The 24,848-nt window shown below is 40.2% G+C and overlaps 1 protein-coding gene across 1 annotated transcript in view; it reads left to right on the top strand.

Moving 5' to 3' along the window:
- PCNX2 (pecanex 2) overlaps positions 1-24,848 on the top strand; it is a 3,673,975-nt gene that overhangs the window by 955,901 nt on the left and 2,693,226 nt on the right. Inside the window, exon 13 of the mRNA XM_063443387.1 lies at positions 18,795-18,904. Within this exon, the coding sequence (XP_063299457.1) occupies positions 18,795-18,904 (110 nt within the window). The remainder of the gene's footprint in view (positions 1-18,794; positions 18,905-24,848) is intronic.

A 24,848-nucleotide genomic window follows, 5' to 3' on the forward strand; every position in this document is an offset into this window, starting at 1 on the left:
GTACCTCCGTTAATGGATGCTCCTAGTGCTTCCTGAGGACTCCAAGCACTCTGGCAGACACCACAATCACCGAATCCGAGAAACCTTTTAAATTCTCCCAAGCATATGAATGCTGTAGACCATTGAATAGGAACCATACGAATAGGCTTGTACTCCTAGCAGTCAACTGGAACAGCATGCAATAAATCCTTCCCCCCAATAATGAGACGACACATCACTTTGAGGGTAAAACAGGAACTCTGGACTGGCTCATCCAGCCTGGCTTTTATTACACTTGTACACTTACAGGCCACACCCAGGGGGAGGCATAAAATCACCAATCACACATCTGGTGCAACCCACACATTCCCTCCCCTCAGATAAACAGTTAAACCAATTATTACATACAATAAAAATACAGTTTTTACACACACACTGTAACTTTAAAACCATACATCCAATTTCAATAAAAGTTGCATATTCAGACTCAGCATACATCAAACATAAACACTTCCAAAAATCAGCCAAATCCCTCCAGTGGATCAAAAGTTAGCTGGAAGTCCTTTATGACCGACCGCAAGCACAATTTCCTGCCCAAAACAGTTCCATAGATTTGGGCTGTGCGGTCGGTCAATTTCATGCGAAAAAACGACTAAGTCCCATTTCGAACGGGACTTAGTCTCTGGAGCTGCAAGTTCCGTATGGGAGAAGGTAAGGGTCAGCGGTGTTCGGCAGAATGTGTAGCCGATTTTAGTTCCACAGAATCTTTAACATACACCGCTGACCGCATTCGAATGACCAAAATGGCCGCCGCCACGTGTTCGGCTGCCGAATGGCGGCCACCCAGCGCTCGGCAATTAACCTGCAGTAACCTCACAGCCTGGGAGGTAAATTGCCTGCACACTTTAGCTTCTGGGTGGTCCGCCTGTGTGGTACTTGGTTCAGTAAGCCCTATTTACTGAACCAAGTGGGGGAAAGCCAGGAACAAGTTATTTTACAGGTCTGGGGACATAGTCTTAAAGGGACATTGTTCACCAAAGTCACAAGATGTCCCCAGCCGGTTCCTAAAGGGCCATACACACCAAATAAAAGTCCATACGTTTTCAGGGGCCATAGTCTTAAAGGGTATTGTTACCCAAAGTCTCAATATGTCCCCAGACAGTTCTTAAAGGGCCAGCAGCAGTACAATAAAATACCATTCACTGTGCTTAAAGGGCCAGTAGCCGCCATATAAAGTACAATATGCCCCAAATAACCCAGGGGCCATAGTCAGTAGGCAGGAGGCTAGCAAACAGGCTTCTCCAGGGCCCAGTGGCGAGGTTGGTTTCGCCACACACACTAAAGTGAAAAAGATGTATCAAACCAAAACTAGGTAAGTCGATAGAGTACTGCTGCCCTAAAGGTGCCTCAGTGGCAGTATAATCTACCTAAAGAGGTGTATATGCGTATTGACTGCCTATGCTGCAAAGTTGCTAATCCGCTATGAGCAAAGAACAGAAATTGCTACATACAAAGAGAAACAGATGTAACAGGCAACAATAAAGAGTGATACTGTAAAAGAAGTGTCACAGTGGCAGCAAAAATACCGATGCCATAGAGTATCAAAAGGTAATACTCTTACTGTGAGCAGTAACCAGTAATGTGCTACATAGAAGAGATAGGTGATAGTTGGCTGCGGTATAATAAAGGGAAAGGGGAATGCAGTAATAAAACTGAAAACGTCAGATTAAAGCACAGCTCCCTCAGGATGCGTGTAGTAAATGCTAATATAGAGTCTAGCCAGTCCTAATCGTGATAATAACTGCCGTAAGAAAATAAACGGCAGTACAACAGATATGAAATGCCTCTCGTGCTGTTCATCAAATCCTAACAATACACGTTGTCAGTGCGTGCATGACAAACTAAATATAGTACAAGAAGGGTAGAATGGTGCCTTCATGGGTACCAGGTATAGTAAAGCAGCAGGAGAGGAGAAAAAAGAGGATGCAGCTCTAATTGCAGTGAAAATCAGTATATCCTGAACATTATAATCGACATGTGGGAGATACCCTGATTGATATAAAAAATTTATTCTTACCTCTCCAGCACACTACTCACAAGTAACTCTTACAACACAAACTTCCATATGGAATTTCCTACGGAGTAGTCTGGGATTAACTTGAACGCCAGGTTGTATATATATCTCTGTGCATTTGTCATGTGTTCTAAAATAATAATCTTTGCAGAATTGTCCTAAAACAATAATATTAATATGATGTAAATATACTAATATTGTGGTGAAATATGCCCTCACAGCGGTATTTAATCTGTAGAGTGGTGATGCAGAGATGTAGATAACTGTGCGCCTCTCTCTCTTCCTCTTTCCCTACCCACTATGTAGATAGAGATAAGGGGTCTATAGCCAATACAAATTACTATATGTTCAAACCCTTTAAACAGAGCGCAATGAGCCTCATGTCTATGTAACACCCAGCCAGGGGAATCATGCTCTGTTTCCTTTACTCACACCAGACAGGAAGACCAGACTGGAGCTCCAAGTCCCGAGTCCTTCTAAATCTCTTGATCATGGGGTTACCTCACTAGACCTCCTTTTAGGCTATCATTGGGAATGTTGGCTTTACAACTCCTTTAAATAGAAAGTCCTTCTGACAATCCTATCAGTGTATAACAACTTGTATCTCCCGTACTACACCTTAGGGACCCTTCTAATCGGGGTGCTGTTATAAGACTAGACATGCTACCCCTAACCAAATTCAGGGGAAGACAAGCTATACACAAATACACTTTCCACAGCTTTTCAATAAAAATAAATAAATAAATAAATAAATAAATAATAATACATGTTTTTATAAAACTAAGAGACAAACACAGTTTCTCTACTCCTAGCAAAACCTTATTTCATTGCACTCAGCTGAAACCACCTTTACCGCTGTTATCAAGAATCAACTATTACTACCTTATGGGACATATGTTACCTCACCAAGTTGCTCTAACTGAAAGTAATCTTCCAGAAAAGTAATTCCCCTTCAAAACATGCTAAGCGTTAGGATTGCAAATCCGGATCCCAGGCTTATGCGCAAGTCCACGACCCCAAATAACTTTTGGTTCTATCTCTAGCGTCGAGATTGAACCATATCCCCCCTTGGGGGAAAACCTCCTCATACCCCAGCCCCCAATTGCCAAATCCTCCTACCCACCCCTCTACCCCACCCTTCCCTCTTACCTTCTCCCCCATAATAACCAGGACTCTGGTTTCACCCAGACCATAAATAGCGAGACATATTGTTACACTTTATCATAACAAGTTGAGTCATAATTTCCTGAAATTGAGAGGTAACTCTCAACTTGACGTAAAGATATTTATGTGATATATTGATTTTTCCACAAAGTACATCTTTTCCATAGATTTATTGTTTTTTGTTTTCTAAATTTTTAAGTTAAAGGTCAAATATCTTCAAAAGTGGTATTGTAAGCACTGAAGGACTAAGAACTCAAGACCTAGGGGACAAGCCACCTATTGATACAACTAAGATAAGTACAATCATTAGACGAACAGGAGCAATCCTACAACAGTTACTTCCTAAACTTACCCACTCAAAGGGACCTTAGAATTCAAAGAGTGACTGACCAAATCAGTCTGTCCAAACAAACGCTGCAGCGACACACAGACCTCCTCCCACCACATACAGATACCAACCCCAAAATACAACGATAAGTGATACAAGCTAAGACTGCCTAGAAACCTCTACACACAATCCGGTGACCTACATTATCTTTCTCTAACTTACTCTAGCATTTACAGATCTCATTATGACTGACATAATCATTCATACACAGAATGCTAAGGGCTTAAATACTCCGGAAAAAAGGTTGATGGCTCTCGCAGACATAAAGCCCATATCGTATTTTTACAAGAAACTCACTTTCGGAAAAACTCCCCTCCCACTCTGCGAAACAAAGATTATCTCTTTGGATACTTTAGTCATTATACCGAGGCTAAAGCTAGAGGCGTAGCAATCCTTATCGGACAACACACACAATTTACATTTCATGAACAACAGGTAGACGACTCAGGTAGATTCGTCTTCGTTAAGGGAAAAATAGGAAACACCAGGATAACCTTAGCAAACAAGAAACAGAATAAATCCCTAAAAAAAATTCTACAAAAACTTTCAATATTCCAAGAGGGGCTTCTCATCATAGGGGGAGACCTTAACACAGCACTAGATGGACTCTTAGACACCACCTCCACTTCACGAGACTACCAATCACAAACACGGACTCTCATCAAAAACACACTATATGAAGCTAAGCTATATGATGGTTGGAGGGCTATTCACCCCACAAAAAAAGATTATTCCTTCTACTCTACTTCCTCAGGTACATATTCACGGATAGACACATTCCTTCTGCAACATAGATTTCTCCCTTTGATACACTCTGCAAGCTACGGCCCAATCACTTGGTCAGACCATGCCCCGTTGACATTGACTCTCTCTATTCCGACCGTGCCCACTCAACTCACTCAGTGGAAATTGAATGATTTGATACTAAATGACAGTGAAACTTTGGCCAAGATACGGGAGACAGCGTCAAACTATTTTAAAGAAAATACAAATCCTGACACAACACCTATCATGATATGGGAAGCCCATAAGGCGGTGATTAGGGGGGGATTAATTAAATCAGCGGCGGCCTTGAAAAAGAACAGAGAACAAAAAGTAGCACAACTCACCAGGGAAATTAAAAACATGGAAAGCAATCATCAATGTAATCCATCCCTGGAAGAGTACAAACTTATCCTACATAAGAGAACTGAACTGACGTCCATCTTACATCTACACTACAAACGCAAAATTTCCCTAACAAAAAATACATATTACACACAAAGGGGCAAAGCTGGCAAACTCTGAGCGAAGTCCATACAACAAGAAAGACCATCTTCTTTCATTTCCAAAATCAAGAAAGAAGATGGCACTTTAACGTGCCATATGCCAGACATACTTAAGGTTTTCCACAAATTTTACTCACAGCTATATAACCTGACAAACACCAAACCTTATGCCGAGAACATACTAGAGTTTCTAACGCCGAGAGTTAAGCACACTATTCCCCCAAATGAAGCAGCATTTCTTGACAGCCCAATAACACTCGAAGAATTCCATAACACAGTCAAGTCCCTGCCCATGGGGAAAAGCCCCGGTCCAGACAGATACACCGGGAAATATTATAAAGAACTATCACACATTCTAGCCCAACCTTTCTTAGGCGCATACAACACTAGTGATATCTCATCTCTCATTCCATCTTCGGCCCTAGAAGCCACAATAACAATTATCCCGAAACCAGGCAAAGACACTACAATTTGCGGGAACTATAGACCCATTTCACTCATAAATATAGACTTGAAGGTACTTACTAAGATAATGGCTATTAGACTCAAGCCATTTATGCCCGGCCTTATACATCGGGATCAGGCAGGCTTTGTCCTAGGAAGAGAGGCCAAAAACAACACCACCAAATTCATCAATCTTATACACTGGGCCCAAACACACAAAATTCAGAGTACTTTGTTGGCCATTGACGCTGAAAAGGCGTTTGACAGAGTTAATTGGACACTTCTAAAACTTACAATGAGATTTCTAAATTTTGGCCCTAGGTGGCTAGAGTGGCTGGATACGATATACTCAAAACCAACAGCGAGAATAAATGGCCAATTATCTGACCTGGTTACCATTTCAAACCGCACGAGGCAAGGCTTCCCTCTTTCGCCACTACTTTTTATATTGGTTTTAGAACCGTTTCTCCAGGGCATTAGAGACAACAAACTCATACAGGGACTCCAAATAGGAGGACAGAATTATAAAATCACAGCCTTTGCTGATGATCTCCTATTTAGTATGTCAAATGCACTCACAACTATACCCGCCATTATATCAGAAATGGAGACATACAGTAAAATCTCATACTTTCAAGCTAATTTAACAAAATGTGACTTAATGCCAGTCTTCACAACGAACACTTTAGACACCCAACTTCGCTCTAGCTTTACTTTTAACTGGGCAGCCAAGTTGATTAAATACTTGGGGATCCACATCCCGAATAAACTAACATCGATTTACGAGTCTAACTTTCCTCCACTAATAAATTCCATCACCAAAGACCTACATAGATGGCACAAACCTTGCTTTGTTTGGATATGCCGTATAAACATAATTAAAATGAACGTCTTACCTCGTATTCTATATCTACTGCAGACGATCCCAATTAAATTCTTCAACACAATGAAATCACTGTTTCTGAAATACACATGGGCCCACACTCCTTCCTCCTTCCTGACTAGCATATCAAACACTAATTAGACGACAGAACCAAGGAGGACTGAATCTCCCAGACATAGATACATACCACAAAGCGATACACTTACAAAGAATGGACAAAGACCTCCGTTACTCAACAGTGGGTCGACTTAGAAAATAACTTTGTGAACTCCCCTCTCAGTACATACCCATGGATCCATCAATCCACTCACCTCTCAAGTCAAATAAACAAACACCCAACAATCTCCACGACATTGAACACCTGGTCTAAGTTGAGAGCTAAAACAGATATCTCACCTTTCCCATCACCCATATACCCTTTAACTCTCAACCCCTACCTACACCAAGGAACATCAGGGAAACAATTTGGCATCCAATAAAATGGACCATTCTTAAAATTGATGGATGCAATTAGCGATGGCAACCTAAAACCTTTACAAGAACTTACCTCCTCAAAAACTCACACAGGAGTCCAACTCTTCTTCCATAACCAGATGAAACACTTTATCAATACTCAGGCATTACTCCCAAGAGGTGACAGACCCCTCACCAAGTTTGAACATCTATGCACTTCTCACCCACCCAAGATAAAAATCCTTTCCTCCCTTCACTCGATTCTCAGAGACTCAATTCCGCAAACTCTGCCTAGTTACACAGTAAAATGGACGGACGAATTGAAAATCAATTTTACCAAACAACAGTGGCGAAGCATTTTCACCTCCACACATAAATCATCTGTCTCAGTTCATGCTCAGGAATGCAATTTTAAACGTATAACCCGCTGGCATAACACGCCTACTAAACTTCACCGATTTTACAACACATTGCCTGATATATGCTGGAGATGCAATAACCAAAACGCTCACCATTCCCACATCTGGTGGCAATGTCCAATAATTGCCAGGTACTGGAATAGAATACATTCACTCACTCAGATGAAATTCCACAAATCTTTCCCATGCATTCCAGACCATTACATCTTCCTCTTATCCCCTCAAAAATTCACGAAACAGGTGACGACATTGTTCCGTCACATTGCTATGGCAGCCTCTCAACTGATACCTAAGTATTGGAAAAAACCTAACCCTCCCTCAATTAGAGAATGGATATTGAGAGTAGAAATCATTAAATTAATGGAAGAAATTACACTTGTCAAGCAAGGAAGAAGGGGACAATTTGAGACCACTTGGGGGCCATGGACCAACTTCACAAATCATAAATCCTCCCAGTCCTAGATACATGTAATTCTCAGAATACTACCACACGATAAAAATCCAAACTATAAGCACTTCTTAGAGGAAAAAGTGTTGGAGACGAATGAGCTGGCCTGACAATTCAAATCTTTTTCCCCTCAAAGCAACAGGTTCTATCCTTACTTCCTACCGGTTCATACCCTCTTTCCCCTTCCCGTTACCCCAGCTACACATTATAAACCACACTAACACACAAGACTTGATCCTCCAAACATTAACAGGAACTTACCTTAGTAATAATTAAAATGATCCATATCGTCTACCATACAATGTCTAATATTTATCATTTATTGCATTTGTCATTTATTGTATTAATTATACAATGTTTTGTTGTATCAAGGTCTTTTATACTTGTACCACTTGTACAAAAATCCATAAACACAAACAATTTTTATTTCACATTCTAATTCGGTGGCTTGATGCGCCACTTAAGTTACCACGTCAATTCTCATTAGGATATGTTTAACACTCATCTCATGCCTACATTGATATTTGTTGATCAGTACAATAATGTACTGTCGAATACTGTTTAATACTGTTATGTTCTTGTCTGTACATTACCATTAAAAGACAGAGAAAGGTTGCGCCAAAATTAAAAAAATGTACAGTAGTAAATAAAAAGTATACAATAATAATAATAAAAAAAAATAAAAAATAATAAAAAATAATAATAAAAAACAGTAGATAAGTTCCAATGAGTATCAGGAGAAAAAATGGTTTTAGTCTCTACTTCCGCTGTGGGGGTGACTTCTTCTTGTTGTAGTAGTTCACACCGTCTCGTGATATGGAAGACACAAGAAGAGAGGACCAATCGTGCGGAGTGTATTACAGTAAATATAATAGTATTAAATCATACGAATTCCACTCACATTTAGATGAGCTATAGCCAGCTCTGGGTTTGTAGGCATATAGCGGAATAATCCCCGCTTACAGGATGTGTTGGTGCTTGTCCTCCAGGGGTTTTGTCCAACTTTCAGGAGAAGAAGATAAAAACAGCAGATAGTGCTCTCTGATGATATTATTAGGGTAGTGAATAAAATACGATAAAATATACTCACAAAAGGAGTGCAGGTCACACTGCACTTTTAGGGTAGCGTTAGTGGTATAATCCCCACTTCAGGATATATAGTATAAAAATGGCAGGAAAAATAGTTTAGATGATAAAAATTATAATAGTGTGTAAAAAATGATAATGGTGCATATATCTAACCCAAAAATCATTTATTCATATAAAACACAATATAAAATAACCATAACGCGTTTCACCGCTGGGGCTTTATCAAAATGGTATCAACATTACCATAACTGTTTTCTTGCTTTACCAATATTTGTGAACAATTCTGTAATAAAAATAAAATGAAAAATTTAAATAAAAAAAAAAGAAGAAATTGAATTGATTGGCACTTTTTCTTTTGTGTGGAAATTGAATACACTAATTTGATTTGTGGAATCCAGTGAGTGCACTATTTTTTGTGTATTGGAGATATCGATATAGATATAGATACGGTATTCATTCAATGTGCATATTTATCTACTATATTTATATGATTCATTAATTTTATTAATGATAATTCAAGGGACATGCCTGACAGTGCAGGCAGAAAGCCAGTTGAATTAAATTTACTAGCCCTTTATTTAACCCTGTAACTTTCCAAAACACTATAAAACTTGTACATACGGGGAACTGTTGTACTCATAAGACTTTGCTGAACACAAATATGAGTGTTTTAAAATACTAAAGGAGAAAGCTGTATATTTTAGTATTGAGAACTTGGGGTTATATAATGACATATGGAGACTCTGGCCTCTGGTAACAGACTTGCCTTAGACTCCTTCCAACTAACGCCTCCAGTCTCATGCCGGGACAGGTATGAATGGTTGTGTGAATGGAGTTTTATTTTCTATGTAAACATAATTGTAATAGATACTTTTAATAGAATTGCACATTATAACTTTATTAGATTTAAAATAAGTTTTGGATAATGGAAAGGGAAAGGAAACTAAGGAGAAGTGGGAAAAGGACAGGAAAATAGGGAAGTAGGGAGTGAAAAAGAAAAATGTTTTTATCTGCGAGTAATCTATGAATATAGTTACATAGTTACATAGTTAGATAGCTGAAAAGAGACTTGCGTCCATCAAGTTCAGCCTTCCTCACACCTGTTTTTTGCTGTTGATCCAAAAGAGAAAAAAAAAACAAAAAAAAACCCCAGTTTGAAGCACAATTTTGCAACAAGCTAGGACAAAAAATTCCTTATTGACCCCAGAATGGCAGTCAGATTTATCCTTGAATCAAGCAGTTATTACCCTACATTGAAAGATTATATCCTTGAATATTCTGTCTTTGCAAGTATGCATCTAGTAGCTGTTTGAACATCTGTATGGACTCTGATAAAACCACTTCTTCAGGCAGAGAATTCCACATCCTGATTGTTCTTACAGTAAAAAAACCTTTCCTTTGCCTTAGACGAAATCTTCTTTCTTCCAGTCTAAACGCATGGCCTCGTGTCCTATGTAAAGTCCGGTTTGTGAATAGATTTCCACACAATGGTTTGTATTGGCCCCGAATATATTTGTATAATGTTATCATATCCCCTCTCAGGCGACGTTTTTCTAAACTAAATAGGTTTAAATTTGTTAACCTTTCTTCATAGCTGATATGTTCCATTCCTTTTATTAATTTTGTAGCCCGCCTCTGCACTCTTTCTAGTGCCATGATATCCCTCTTTAGAACAGGTGCCCAAAATTGCACAGCATATTCAATATGTGGTCTTACCAGTGATTTATAGAGAGGCAAAATGATATTCTCGTCCCGAGAATGAATGCCCTTTTTCATGCATGACAATACCTTACTGGCCTTGGCCACTGCTGATTGACATTGCACATTGTTGCATAGTTTGTTGTCTATAACAATTCCCAAGTCCTTTTCGTGTGTTGTTATCCCTAATTCGCTTCCATTAAGGGTATACGTTGCTTGTGTATTCTTTACGCCGAAGTGCATAACTTTGCATTTTTCAACATTAAATTTCATCTGCCATTTGAGTGCCCAGTCCTCCAGTCTATCTAAATCCTTCTGCAGCAAAGTAATATCTTGCTCACATTGTATTATTTTACAAAGTTTTGTGTCATCTGCAAACACTGAAACATGACTTTCAATGCTGTCTTCAAGATCATTTATAAAAATGTTAAATAGAAGGGGTCCCAGAACAGACCCCTGAGGGACACCACTTGCCACCTCTGTCCAGCTTGAAAATTTACCATTAACGACAACTCTTTGTATTCTGTTTTTAAGCCAATGTTCTACCCAAGAACAAGCATTTTCATCGAGACCGATTTCCTTGAGTTTGAACACTAATCTTTTGTGTGGAACTGTATCAAATGCCTTGGCAAAATCCAAATAGATCACATCCACTGCAACACCCTGATCTATACTTCTACTTACTTCTTCGTAGAACGCAATCAAGTTAGTTTGACATGACCTGTGCTTCATAAAACCGTGCTGATTTTTGCTGATAACCATATTCTTCTCAAGGAATTCTTGAATATTATCCCTTAATAACCTTTCAAATATTTTACCAGCCACAGAAGTTAAGCTCACAGGTCTATAATTTCCAGGCAAGGATTTTGAACCCTTTTTGAATATAGGAACCACATCTGCCTTCCTCCAATCCTCCGGAACACTTCCTGAAAGAAAAGAATCTTGAAAGATTAAAAACAGAGGTTCACTTATTTCTACACTTAGTTCCTTAAGTACACGTGGATGGATACCGTCAGGCCCTGGAGCTTTGTTTATATTAACTTTCTTTAGTTGCTGCAGCACATTGTCTTGAGTTAACCAATTACAATTATTCTGCAAGTTTTTAGTAGCAATCATTTGCACATCTATTGCCATGGGTTCTTCTTTAATATATACGGAGGAGAAATAGTTATTTAGAATTCCTGCCTTTTCTTGGTCTTCATTAACTAACACCCCCGTTTCAGTTTTAAGTGTACCTATACTTTCATTTTTGGGTTTTTTGGAATTTATGTACTTAAAAAATGCTTTGGGGTTGGTTTTGCTCTCTTTAGCTATCATTTTTTCATTTTGAAGTTTAGCAAGTTTAATTGCCTTTTTGCACGCATTATTTGCTTTCTTATATCTTTTATAAGATGCATCTGATTTGTCTGATTTAAATGCTTTAAATGCCCTTTTCTTATTTTTAATCTCTTGTTTTACTTCTCTACTAAGCCACATTGGTTTTAATTTGTTTCTTTTATACTTATTTCCCAATGGTACATACTGAGAAATGTACCTTTCTAATATTTGTTGGAAGATGATCCATTTATCCTCAGTGTTCTTTTCACTAAAGAGTTTATGCCAGTCAATATATTTTAAAGCTTCCCTTATCTTATTGAAATTGGCCTTTTTAAAATTATATGTTTTAGTATACCCCATGTGCTTTTGTTTTTTTGAGTTTATTTCAAAGGACACTATATTGTGATCACTATTTCCCAAGTGCTCACCTACTTGAATGTTGGTAAAAAGATCAACGTTGTTTGTTAAAACCAGGTCCAGACAAGCGTCCATTCTAGTTGGTGCTTGTACAAGTTGTGACATGAAGTTGTCATTTAACAAGTTTAAAAACCTAATTCCCTTTGCTGAGCTACTAGTCCCTATGTCCCAATTTATGTCTGGGTAATTAAAATCTCCAATAATTAAAGTGTTACCAAGATTTGCAGCTTTCTCAATTTGCTCAAACAGCTGTTGTTCCTCGTCAATATTAACATTAGGTGGTTTATAACATATACCAACCAATAGTTGGTTTCCCTTCTTTTCCCCCAAGCAGATATTTACCCATAAAGCTTCCACATTTTCCTCATCGCATTCAATTTGCTTAAGATTTGGCTTTAAATCATGGTTGACATACAAACATACCCCACCACCCTTCTTGTTTTTCCTATCCTTCCTAAATAATGTGTACCCATTTAAGTTAACTGCCCAGTCATGTGTCTCATCCCACCATGTTTCAGTTATGCCTATTATATCATATTGTTTAGTGTATGCTAATGCCTATATAAATATGTGTGTTAGAGCAGTGAAACCTATATTGACAATGATATCATCAGTGAAAGTGTTTTTTTTTGTGTGTGAAAAATGCTAAAAAAAAATAATCATGAACGCAAAATATGGTCAGTGTTTGCGACTACTAAAAAAAAGACTGGACATATCCCATTCTGAATACCTTTCGTTGTCTACTTTTGTGAATGATGTGCCATGATGTGGGTAATTCTCATTCCTGGGCTGCCATATGGTCTTAAAGGCACCATAACCAATCCGACATATATGAATGGGTAAACAAAATAAATGGGCAAGTCCTATATTTGACCCTGTAACTTTCCAAAACTCGCTAAAACCTTTACAGGAGGGTACTGTTTTACTTGTGAGACATTGCTGAATACAAATGTGAGTGTTTTAGAGCAATAACATGTAAAAGAGCATAGGCGGTGTACCTAGATAGTATGGTAGTGGACTTTAAATGTCTGGGTCTGCAAAAAGAATAACTATCAGACAAAGCACTTGACTGGTAAGAATGAAAAAAAAAAAGAAACACATTTTATTATAAATATATATAGTGAAGAAAAAAACATGCATGCTAATGTACATAACGTGAACCTAAAGTAGGTGCTAAAATGGTACCCTATTGAGAGTAACCTGGTGGTATAAAAACAAACAGTCCAAAAGTATGGACACTTCGGATGAAGATTTCAAAAAAGTTTAAGTATGTCAAATGCCAGCTGAGATATTGTCTAATGATGTCCCTAGTATTAGTGATTGACAAGAATCTGGAGACCCTAATATTTAACATACTAATACCCTATTAGTCCTGGGGATGCTCTACAAAAAGTGTCAGTATGAACAGAACAGATGTGAACAGCTTAAATATGTTACGTGAAAATTTTAGGCTAAGAAATCCTAATAAATGTTGATACAACCTGCCTTCACTAAAATAATATAACCTGACATAAGCTGTAGGTGCCTGTCAGGAAACCAAGATGCTGAAAGTGCTGGTAAACTATTGGAATAAATGTCAGTCTCCACAGGACTGATAGGCAATCAATAGGCGGCTTAGCTTCTGGAATAAATGCCCGCTGGTATAGTATTGTACCCGCTAAATAGACAAACTGTAGCAAAATAATATACTATAGTAAAACTAGACAGTAACAGTAATTAGGAGGGTACAGTTAGTACATGGAATCATTCAGATTCTGTGTAGATATACCAGAAACGGTGCATTACATGAAAATAGTAGGCTGAGGAATCTGTATGAATGTCGATACAGCCTGCCTGCACTAAAATACTATAACCTGCCGTGAGTGTCTATCAACAAACCAAAATACTGGAAATGCTGGTAAACTATTGGAATAAATGCCAGTCTGCACTGGACTGATGGACAACCCACAGGTGGCTTGGCTTGTGCACAGAATGGCTTTAGGAATAGATATTGGCTGGTATGGTATTGTGCCCACTAAATAAACAGACTGTAACAAAATAGAAACTGTGCTCTGGTAATTAACTATCTAATAGTTATTATTCCGTGATAGAGCTTCAATAGATCTGGTCTATCAGTAGCTCTTAATGTACACTTTACGCAATCGGTCTCTCAATATTTTTTACATCTATTGGACAAAGTCCTAAGGAAAAAGGCTGACTCTCAGCTGTTGCTAGGGATATAAACCCCCTGTGACTTCAAGTGCACCGATCTGGTCTATCGGTAGCTCTTAGTTTCTGTGATCGATCTTTAAAAATAATTATTGGACAAAGTTCTAAGGAAAGAACTGACACTAAGCTGTTGCTAGGGCTATAATCCCCCTGTGCCTTCAAGGGCACCTATCTCTGGTCCCACTTGCTACTATATACTGATTTTGAAAATATCCACAGAAAATAAAGTAAATAAATTATTAAATAAATAATTTAAATAATGATACAAGGTGGCGTGGTCGAAAGTCTGTGTGCTGAACTCTAGATCATAAGAGTGGCACGCTGAGAACCCTTGACGCGCGTGTTTCGCCCGACCTGGCTCGTCAGAGGGGAACCGGTCGGTACATTGCATCTGATTTTAATATGAGAAGACGTTCTTTCATTGGTTAGATGTGGCAGTTCCTAATTGGTGAGTTCAAAGAACGTGTATGGTGACGTAACTCTCGGAGGGGGGAGATCTCTTTGATTGAGAAAATAACTGGAAATAACATAAACTTAAAGTTAGATTATCACTAATCTAAGTAAAGGGGACTATTGAGATTTTTTTAAGATATAACCTTGGGAAGTAATTGTTCTTTTGAACTCCTTTGAAACTTGTCAAGCGTAGAGTCATTGTCTGGTATATATCTGTTAGGAACATTCTAGCTAAGTTAAATATTAACCTCTTATAAAAGGTGTATAACTAATGGTTTGAGTTTTTCTTCATTATTAACTTCAATTCCATTTAGCGCATTGTGGACCAAATAGATCGCAGAGTGACCTTACTGGGTGCACAGAAGTAAATATTTGGATAATGGTTGTCCAAATAATTTGGATAAAGGTGCCAGCAACTCCTAAACAGGTGGTAATAAACTCTTACCGCCTCCACAATAAATAATAGGTCCAAAGTAGTCTTTCTTATATTGTTACTATGAGAATCACCAGAACCCCTTCCAAATTATGTGAAAGATATAGTAATACTGATTTTCCTTAAGATTCATTGTGTTGAGAATATGTTATATAATGGTTTCTGTACCACCAGCAAGAAAGTATTAATGGTCGTATACCGAATAGTATATTCAATTCTAGCTACATGTCGGTTAGAAACCCAAAGAGACAATTATGTACTCCTTGTGGCACTCAACAGGAGCCACGGGAGGGAAAAAATTTCATTATTGTTCAATGATCCGCAATTGGATACTTCCAAGAGATGTTATCAACCATACAGAAATCACTGGTCTTATAGCTGTAGTATGTTAATAATATAGGTGCAAATGTATTCATCATAAGTAGAAAAAACTATAAGATAATAAGGAGGTTAATAAAGATATTGAAGTCAACATTATGCCAAACTATAGTGTGTTCGTCCACAACTAAAGATAGATAGTAGCTGTTGAAAATAATATTTACTTACATTTGGTTAGAAGTAGTATTGCAACACTGTAGTAATAAGTAAATAATCTTAAAGAGAAATAGCTATGTTCCTAGTTAGCTGAATTAATGCCTTTACTGGTGTATGAAGGGAGTAAAATTAAACTCTTCGTTAAGACCATCTGGTGATAGTGTTTTTAGATGGTAAATCCATCTTAACTCTTTCATGAGTAAAATTGTGTTAAAGTTCCCCTTTCTAGTATTCAAGGTGAGTTTCTCCAGTGCTTGGACCGTAAGGTGTGTGGGGTCGCCCTGATGTTAATTGCGAACATGGTTTGTTACTGGGGTGGATATATTTGGATTTGTAATAGAACATATGTGCTGTAGCACCCTACGTTTTAGTTGCTGGTAAGTTTTACCTACATATTGGATGACACAGCTACAAGTGATTAAATTCAAGTTGACCTTGATTTTATATTCCTTTTTGTTTTGAAGCTGATCGCCATTTTCGTGGATTTAATGAATTGGCATGCCTTGCAGTGTCCATACCAGTAGATTCCAGTTGTTTGTGTTAACCAGGTTGATTGTGGTGATTTCATGGGTTCAGTGTGGCTATGGACCAAAAGATCTATAAGATTTTTTGCCCTATGTGCTGTTATTTGGGGGAAATTACCAATATTGTCATTTAGGTCTGTGTCATGTTGCAAAATTGGCGAATTGTGTGACATTATTTTTTGTATTGAATCCCAATAGAGATCATTTGTGCCTATACAACGGGTCAACTTTGTTTCAGCCCTTGGTTTGATGGTTCTTAGGCTTTCACTCCTATTTATTGTCATTCCTCGTCGGTAGGCACATTTTAGGATTCTATTGGGATTTGCCTTCTGTTTGAAAATAATCCTTAATGTCTTGGCTTCCAATTGGAAGGTTGCTTCATTTGAACAGTTGTGTCTTGCACGTAAATACTCGCCAAATGGTATTCCTGATTTAAATCTTACTGGATGGTAGCTTGTCCAATTAAGCAAACTGTTGGTTCATGTATCTTTTATGAAAAGTTCAGTTTCAACTTTACCATCCTCAAGAATTTTAATGTTTAGATCAAGGAACACTAAATGGACCAACGCCAGCAGATTACATGGCTCCCCAAATCAACACAGACTGTGGAAACTTCACACTGGACTTCAATCATCTTGCAGTATGTGCCTCTCCATTCTTCCTCCAGACTCTGGGTCCTTGGTTTCCAAATGAGATGCAAAAGTTGCTCTCATCAGAAAAGAGGAATTTGGACCACCAATGCCAGGCAACATCATTGTTTTTTTTAGAGGAAGTCTCCCTACTTCAATTGACACAACTCAAGATACAATCCTTAACTTCTCCTTTCATGAAAGATGAGATCCGTATAGCCATCCGTACTCTTCCAAAACACAAATCTCTGGGTCTGGATGGATTAACAAATTATTATTATTTAGGCGAGAATGCCTAGTAAAACCTCATTTAACAGTTCTTTTTAATGACTGTAGTTGAGATACAATATTCTCCAGGTTATCTCCGCTTATAATCCAAGGGAGACTCAGGAACAAGGCAATTGTAAATCCACAAGCAAGGTTTCCGGCAGGTAAAATAATACAGCAATATCCCAGCAGCAATCCCAATAACTGGACGACACACAGTTTCAGGAGCAGAACTAACAATCTTTATTCCACAGTGCCTTATAAAGCAAGCAAGGGAGGAGTTTTCAACAATTAGTACAGTATCCAATCTGGGATTAGTAACCTCCCACACATCTCCTCCCCTCAGCTTACATCATAATCCTCTTTACACTGTACTCAGATTCCCCCAGTTCACTTGGAGCTAAACTAACATTTGTCTAATCTCAACCTTCCTTACTGCTTCATGGAAGTCCCCTTATGTATCTAAGAGTCTCCTAGGTGATTATATTATTACCCGGCATTAGAGAGTAAACTATATTGGTTTTCTCAGTTAACATCCATGGCACCTACTAGACCCGCGTTTTGGCGTTAATATGCACCTTTTTTCTCATCTATCTTTATATATCCTTGGTGGAGATCAAACCACCCAAGCTGATGGCTTCACCAAACTCTCAGATGTTGTAGTTCAGCAACATCTGGAGGGCCAGAGTTTGGGGAAGCTTGTCATAGAGCATATGATGCTCTCAAAGATGTACATAAATTTCATTCTGAATTTAGAATGGTAATCATTCCAAGAATAAACTACTATATTTGTTTTATTCATTACATATGCCGATTGCACTGTGAGCACTGAAAATGTACACCTTATGACATATTTGTGGGCGGGTATTATAAGCTGCTCTAAGCGCTAAGAGCTGACTGGAGGCTCTCCACTTGGGAGTGTGTTTTTACCCTTATAGAAATTAGAACGTTGCATATGCTGGGTAACACTTGTTTTTTCTCTGTGTTTACATTCCATATGAGACATCCATAACAGAACAAGAACTGATTGCCCTCTCGTCTTACATAAAGATCTGATCATTTGCTCATCAAGGAAAATAACAGACTGACCTCCAAAAGACATTGTCTCCAGCAGGTTTTATTGCTACCTTAAAGAATCTCTCTTTGAGAAATTTATTGAACTTCTTATTCAAAATATTAGGTTTGAACCTTATACGTGTATTTCTTTATTTTGTATCCATAGTTGAGTATTTGGCGCTGTCTGTTTTCTTCTTCTTCTTCTTCTGTTTTCTTCTCCAGATGTGCCTGGGTGCTTGCTCTACACAATTACGTGAGGAGCCAAACCATTTTAGAACTATTTGACTGTAAAACTATTTGACTATATGATTCTTTGACTTAGGTCATTGACAGTCAATGCAGGGTTTAGCTCAGAGGATCTTACAAACACTTCTGAGCAGGGTCTTCCAGCTCTCACCGATCTGTAGAGGAGATGTGGAGCTTAACCCCATGGACCCCATTCTAAGTCAAACTGTTCTAAAAAGAAATGACTCCTTACAATGGAGAGGGATCAGGGCACAGCTGACATCATAACCAGTACAGTGCATTGCAGTAGTTATGTTTCCTGAAGTGTTCCTTAAAGATATGTATAAGTAAAGTTAACATCTTAAATATCCAACAATTAATTGATAATATACTTAGTTAATTTTGTTTTGTGTTTTGTCCATAGGAACCTTGGGACAGTCAATATATACCTGCCATCTTTTCAGCTTTCTGTGGTCTTTTGATTGCACTGTCTTTTCACTTGAGTCAACAAGGAAGTGATCCTTCTGTTATAATGTAAGCATATTGTTTTCAAAGTTCATGCAAAATTATATTTCATTAAAATATTTAACATTATTTATTAAGCTGATATATGCTCTATGTATAATATTTTTTTATTTATATAGTGTCAACATATTCTGCAGACTTTTACAAACATGGAATGGGCATAACTGACGACAAGTAGTTTACATTTTATCAAAAACAAAATAAAAACTTCCTACTCAAATGAGCTTAAAACTGAATTTTGTGTTCCTGTACTTAAATGGTTACTCCAACCATTATGACTGTTTAAAAAAATATATATATATATATGATATAGTTTAACTTACATTTAAATGCTCCGACCTGTCATCACAGCAGCCGCGGAGAGGTCCAGTCAAGAGCTTCTCATAGAGAAGCCTTTAAATGGGCCATTTAGCCATCTCAAGAACAGAGGGAGAGGGAGTATGGAGGGAGTTATAATAAAACTTCATGGACAGAATAGGTGTAAAGGTGGAAGGTGTAAGGAGGGAATGGAGGGGGCACAAGCTAAAACACTGCACATCCAGACTCCTACCACCATGATCACTTCACAAAGCAGAAGTGGTCATGGTGGTTTGAGTAACCCTTTATAGAAGCACTTGAAGCACCATAACCACTACACACCACTGTCATCCTCTCATTGTAAGATGTCAACAATTTAAGAACAATTGAGAGTGCACAGCCTTGTAGGATACATCCTCCTAAACACCTGTTCACCAAAACGAAATCAGTTGTTTTTATATAAATGGACACTGACTTGCAGCTTCAAACGGCTAACTATCAGCATTTCTACTCTCTATCACTGTTAAAAGGACACTCCCAAATAATAAAAAAAACTAAATAAGAAGAATCCCTATTTAATAGATATATCCACAATGAAAACATTCATTTATTTAAGAATGCATTTTTTTTTCAGTGGAGGTGTGACAGACCCTCTGTCCCTGAATTTTAAACTCTTGTTCATCTAAACCATTCATCTGTAACAGATTCACATTTATTGTACTAATGGCCAGACTTTTGCCTTGTGATTATGGCCCCTGCCTCTAAGGCACTGTTTCTGCCTCTTTAAATACTGTTGGAACAGATCTACACCTTCAAAGTGGCACTTCGGATACAGCCGAAGTGTCGAAGTAGTTGAAGTGGCCGCCATTCGCCATTCGAACACGTGACGGCGGCCATTTTATTCAGTTGAACGAGGTCAGCGGTGTTTTGTCGTTGAGTTCATGAAACTCAAATCGGACATAAGACGGCACGAACACCGCTGAAACGTTACCTTCTCTGGACTTTGACTCGTTGACTGGAGTCAAACACCATTTGACAATTCGAACGGCACTTCAACATGGACTTTGTGCACGAACGGCACCTGTAGACATTGAAAATAGACCGGCCGTACAGCCTAATTCTCTGGAACTGTTTTCGGCATGAAAATGTGCATGAAGTCGGTCAAAAGAGACTTCCAGGAATTTCCTGAACCCCTGCCCTGATCTGGGTGATTTTTGGATATGTTGTTCACCGAGATCAGGGCTATCAGGGGATGTAATTTATGGGGATATGTCATGTTTTGCTGTGTTTTCTGTACTTTGGGTGAAAATAAATATTTTTCGTTTGGAGATAATTGAGTTGATACAGTAATTAACTCAATTATCTCCCAAACAGAGGGGAGGGCTTGTGTACAGTAACTAGGAGTGTTTAAGTGTAAAACCTGGGCGGTAACATTGTGGGGAAAAACTATATAAAAGAGCAGCTGTGCCATTAAACCTTCAGTTCTTACTTTACCCTCAGTCTAGAGTCTTGTCTCTTATTGGAGGGAAACTGCTATATGGCTATCACACTAGCTCTTGTAAGAGCTTCTCTACTTGGATGCCTGCTGGAATGCTGTGAATAACCCTCACACTCAGGAGAAGGACACCCTCTACTCATCGGGGTAACATTTGGTGGCAGCGACGGGATGGTCCTGTCTTCCCAGAGGAGGTACTGCACTAATGGAGATTCAGTATGAGAGGCTGAAGCAGCTGACTTTGAAATACTTGCTGGGAAGCTGTGGATGCCCGGCTAGTAACCGACCACGACGGGAATAGATAGCAGAGCTGGTCGAATTGGACCAAACCATCACTATGGCTGAACCAAATCTACCGAACGGAGAGGAGGACACGATCCAGCAAATAGTTCAACAGAGGCTTGCACTCTATGGACAAAATACCTCTGCGTAACTGGTCACCCAACTCCTCAAAGCAGCAATGGAAGAGGCTAGAGAGAAAAGGGCCTATCAACTCCATGTACTAACCACACAGAGGCCCGAAAGTCCAGCGGTGTTACCAATTGTGAACCACAGCGAATGGAAAAAGGTACCATTTGCAGCCTTTAAATAATTTCAAGAAACAGATGGGGAAATTGACAGATGTTTGGCAGATTTTGAATAGCAATGTGAGCTACATCAGGTACCCCCAGGTACCATTTTATCTGGAAAATTGTCAGGTAAAGCCAATGAGGCTTTTCATGCCATCCCTACTGCGGACATCACCAATTATGCCACTGTGAAGGAGGCATTGCTGTTCCAGTATGCTGTAACCCCTGAAGCATACCAGCGACGGTTTAGGGAGTCAAAGAGGAAATAAGGGGATTCTTATTCCGAGTGGGCCTGAAATTTGCACCAAACTGCATTGCATTGGGTGGAGGGTAGTCAAGCCGCAACAGAGGAAGAGGTTCTGCAGCTTTTTCTACTGGAACATTTCCTAGGATCTTTACAACTGGGCCTGAAAGAGTGGGTACAGGATAGACGGCCACTCACCTTGCAGGACGCGGCTCAATTGGCTGATGAATATACTGATTCCAAGTGCCAAGAACCGACCGCTGTGCGTCCTCGCCCCGACCCTGTAAGACCCCCTCCTAGACCAGAGTTCTGTGCTCTGGTTCCTTCAGCCCCTGCCCGCTATTCTGGACCTCCTAGGTTCTAGCAGAACCAATGCAGGATCAGGTGCCATGGCTGCCAACAACTGGGACACATCCGCAACAATTGACCCCTTGAACCACCCAGATCCAACTGGGGGCGATCACAAGCCTACCCCAGCTGCCCACTGTTTGAAAGCTGAACCTGAGTCCGAGGAATATCTAGGGGTCTTGTATGAGGCTGACCCCATCCAGGCGGGCGCTCAAGACAAAAGGCAACACCACCGCCAAGAGGTCCTAGTCAATGGGCAACCGGCCCAGAGCCTATGAGACACTGGGGCCATGTTAACCCTTCTACAGCGACACTTGGTCAACAACAATGACCGCACCGGAAAAACTGTTGCTGTTCGAGTAGCCGGAGGGGCCATATATTGGCTTCCCACTGCCCGGTTCATCTCAACTGGTGGGCCGGATCTGGCACTGTGCATGGGGGGATCATGGACAATCTCCCAGCAGAAGTCCTGTTGGGCAACGACCTTGGGCCACTCACCTCCGCCTATGCTCCTGCCGCATCTGCCAATCCTGTCACCACCCGTGCCCAAGACCGCACCACGGAGTGCAACCCACCAGCAGGACACTTGAATGACTCGCACATCCCATTAAGTAACCCAGCACTTCTTTTGGCCGGGGGTCTCCGCGGATGTGCGACACTATTGCCGGACCTGCGATGTTTGTCAGAGGGTAGGGAAGAGGGGAGATCACCCCAAAGTGAAACTGCTATCCATGCCAATCATAGAAGAGCCGTTCAGCCAGATAGCAGACAAACTGGTGGGGCCCCTCAAAAGACCTAGTCCATCCGGTAAACAATTTATACTTACCATGGTGAACTATGCCACCCACTACCCTGAAGCCGTCGCTCTGCCCAATATCCAGGCGGACACCTTTTCCAGTGCATTAGTCAGGATATTCACCAGAGTGGGGTTCCCTAAAGAAATATATGGGTGAAGGGTGCGAGGCCCCCTGGATCTCAGGGGCTGCTATATGGGCGAAGGGTGCGAGGCCCCCTGGATCTCATTAGGAAATACTGTGAGGGAGACACGGAAGAGGAGGGAACCCCTATAGTATCATATTTAGTGGAGCTTCGGGACCCAGGGGTGACAGAGGGTATGGTTCGATCAGGGTGCCCGCCAACGTACGTTCCAGGTGGAGAAAAAAGTATTTGTATTAAAACCCACCAAACAAGACAAACTGCAGGCAGCCTGGCAGGGCCCTTACAAGGTGATAGACCAACTCTGAGATACCACATATGTAATTGCCAGTGACAAAGATGAGAGGGTTTGTAAAGCCTTCCATGTCAACATGCTCAAGGAGTATCAAGAAAGGCCGGAAGACATAGCGGCGGTATGCACCCAAGCCACAGACGACCCAGACAGCCTACTTTTACCTGATCTATTGAAAAGGAAGCCACAGACCGATCCCTTCCGTCAGATAAAACTAGGAGACAGGCTAACGCCCACATAGAGGGAGCAAGTAAGCCAACTAATCGCCAGTAAGAGACCAACATTCTCCCAAGAAACAGGTTTCACCACGCTAGCCACCTATTGGGTAGAGACACCCAGACAAGCCCTGCTCAGACAGCCCCCCTACTGGATCCCTGAAGTCGTCAGAGCCTGAATGAGGAATAAGACACAGGAGATGTTAAGGTTAGGAGTGATTGAACCCTCCGATAGTCCATGGGCGTCCCCAGTAGTCCTGGTACCAAAGAAAGATGGGCCCACCCGGTTCTGCGTGGACTATCGGCAGTTAAATGACAAGACGGTGACCGATGCCTACCCGATGCCCAGAGTGTATGAGCCAGGGGACGATATCTGACTACCATTGACCTTTGCAAAGGGTACAGGCAGATTCCCCCTACTAGGATTTTTCTGGACTGTAAGCTACTTAGTACGATATGCCAACATTTTGAACCCTTTTGTGAGTGCATTTTATCTTTTTCAATAAAATCTCTATCAGAGAGCACCATGTCTCTGTATTTTATTAAAGACACGGAGGCTCCTATTATGCATGTCTCTTTCTTTATTACTCTCAGCAACAAAGATAGAGAAATATAAATATATCAAAATGAAAGAAAAAACTGTATAGGCACACAGTAAACCAATCACATAACAGAGGAAGTGACTATAAAAGGCCTGTGTCTCTCACAATCCCCCTCTTTCTTTGCTGCTCTCAGACCAGATAAGTACTCACTTGCTCTGCTATGCTGGCTATTGTATATTTATTATATTGCATATATTTTACTGTGCTGTTTGGGGCTTTTACTTAACTTGTTGCCCTATCCTATGCCTGTGTGGTGTGCCCCGCTGGGATTCTCCCCTCCCGACCGGTCAAGCCTTTCCCCTGCCGTTTTCCCCCTCCCCCGCCCCTCTCCTCGGGTCATGGGTTGCCTCCTGTGGGTGGCCATGTGGGTTTGTGGTCGGGCACTTGCGAGCCTCCGCTCATTTCAGCGGTGGCTCCCTGATGCAGATAGGTCGGCCGCATGGGAAGTGTGCATGCGACCTTTCCTGCTGTTTGCTCTCCATGAGGTGCTCCTCCAAACCTCGTGCGGCGGCCATCTTGGACTGGAGTTTTTTGGCGCGATTTTACCGCGAGCTTGCAGGGTTCCCTCTCCCCTTACCCGGCCCTCCTCCTCCTCACCCTGCCAGCCTCTAAATCTTTTCCTGGGCACACCACTGTTCAGGTATTCTGTGTTGCTATTATTTGTATGCCTATTAACCTTTTTCTCTCCTGTGGGTTACTCAACCCTGTCCTGCTAGGTGCATACTTATTTATTTTTTCTTGTTGTGCATAGAATGCATCTTACAATGTATTTCTGACTGTTTATTTTATTTGTTTAAAATTTCTTAAAATATTCTCCTTTAGACCTATATGGGTTACAGGCTTACAAGTCTGCTTTGTCAAATATACATTACTTTTTATCTTTTATATGTTAACCCATCTTGCTCTGCAGACTGAGGGTGATGGGCCTGAGGGCCATTCTGATGATTTTCCTCAG

Source organism: Pelobates fuscus, chromosome 2 (assembly GCF_036172605.1).
Source record: "Pelobates fuscus isolate aPelFus1 chromosome 2, aPelFus1.pri, whole genome shotgun sequence".
In the NCBI taxonomy this organism is placed as follows: domain Eukaryota; kingdom Metazoa; phylum Chordata; class Amphibia; order Anura; family Pelobatidae; genus Pelobates; species Pelobates fuscus.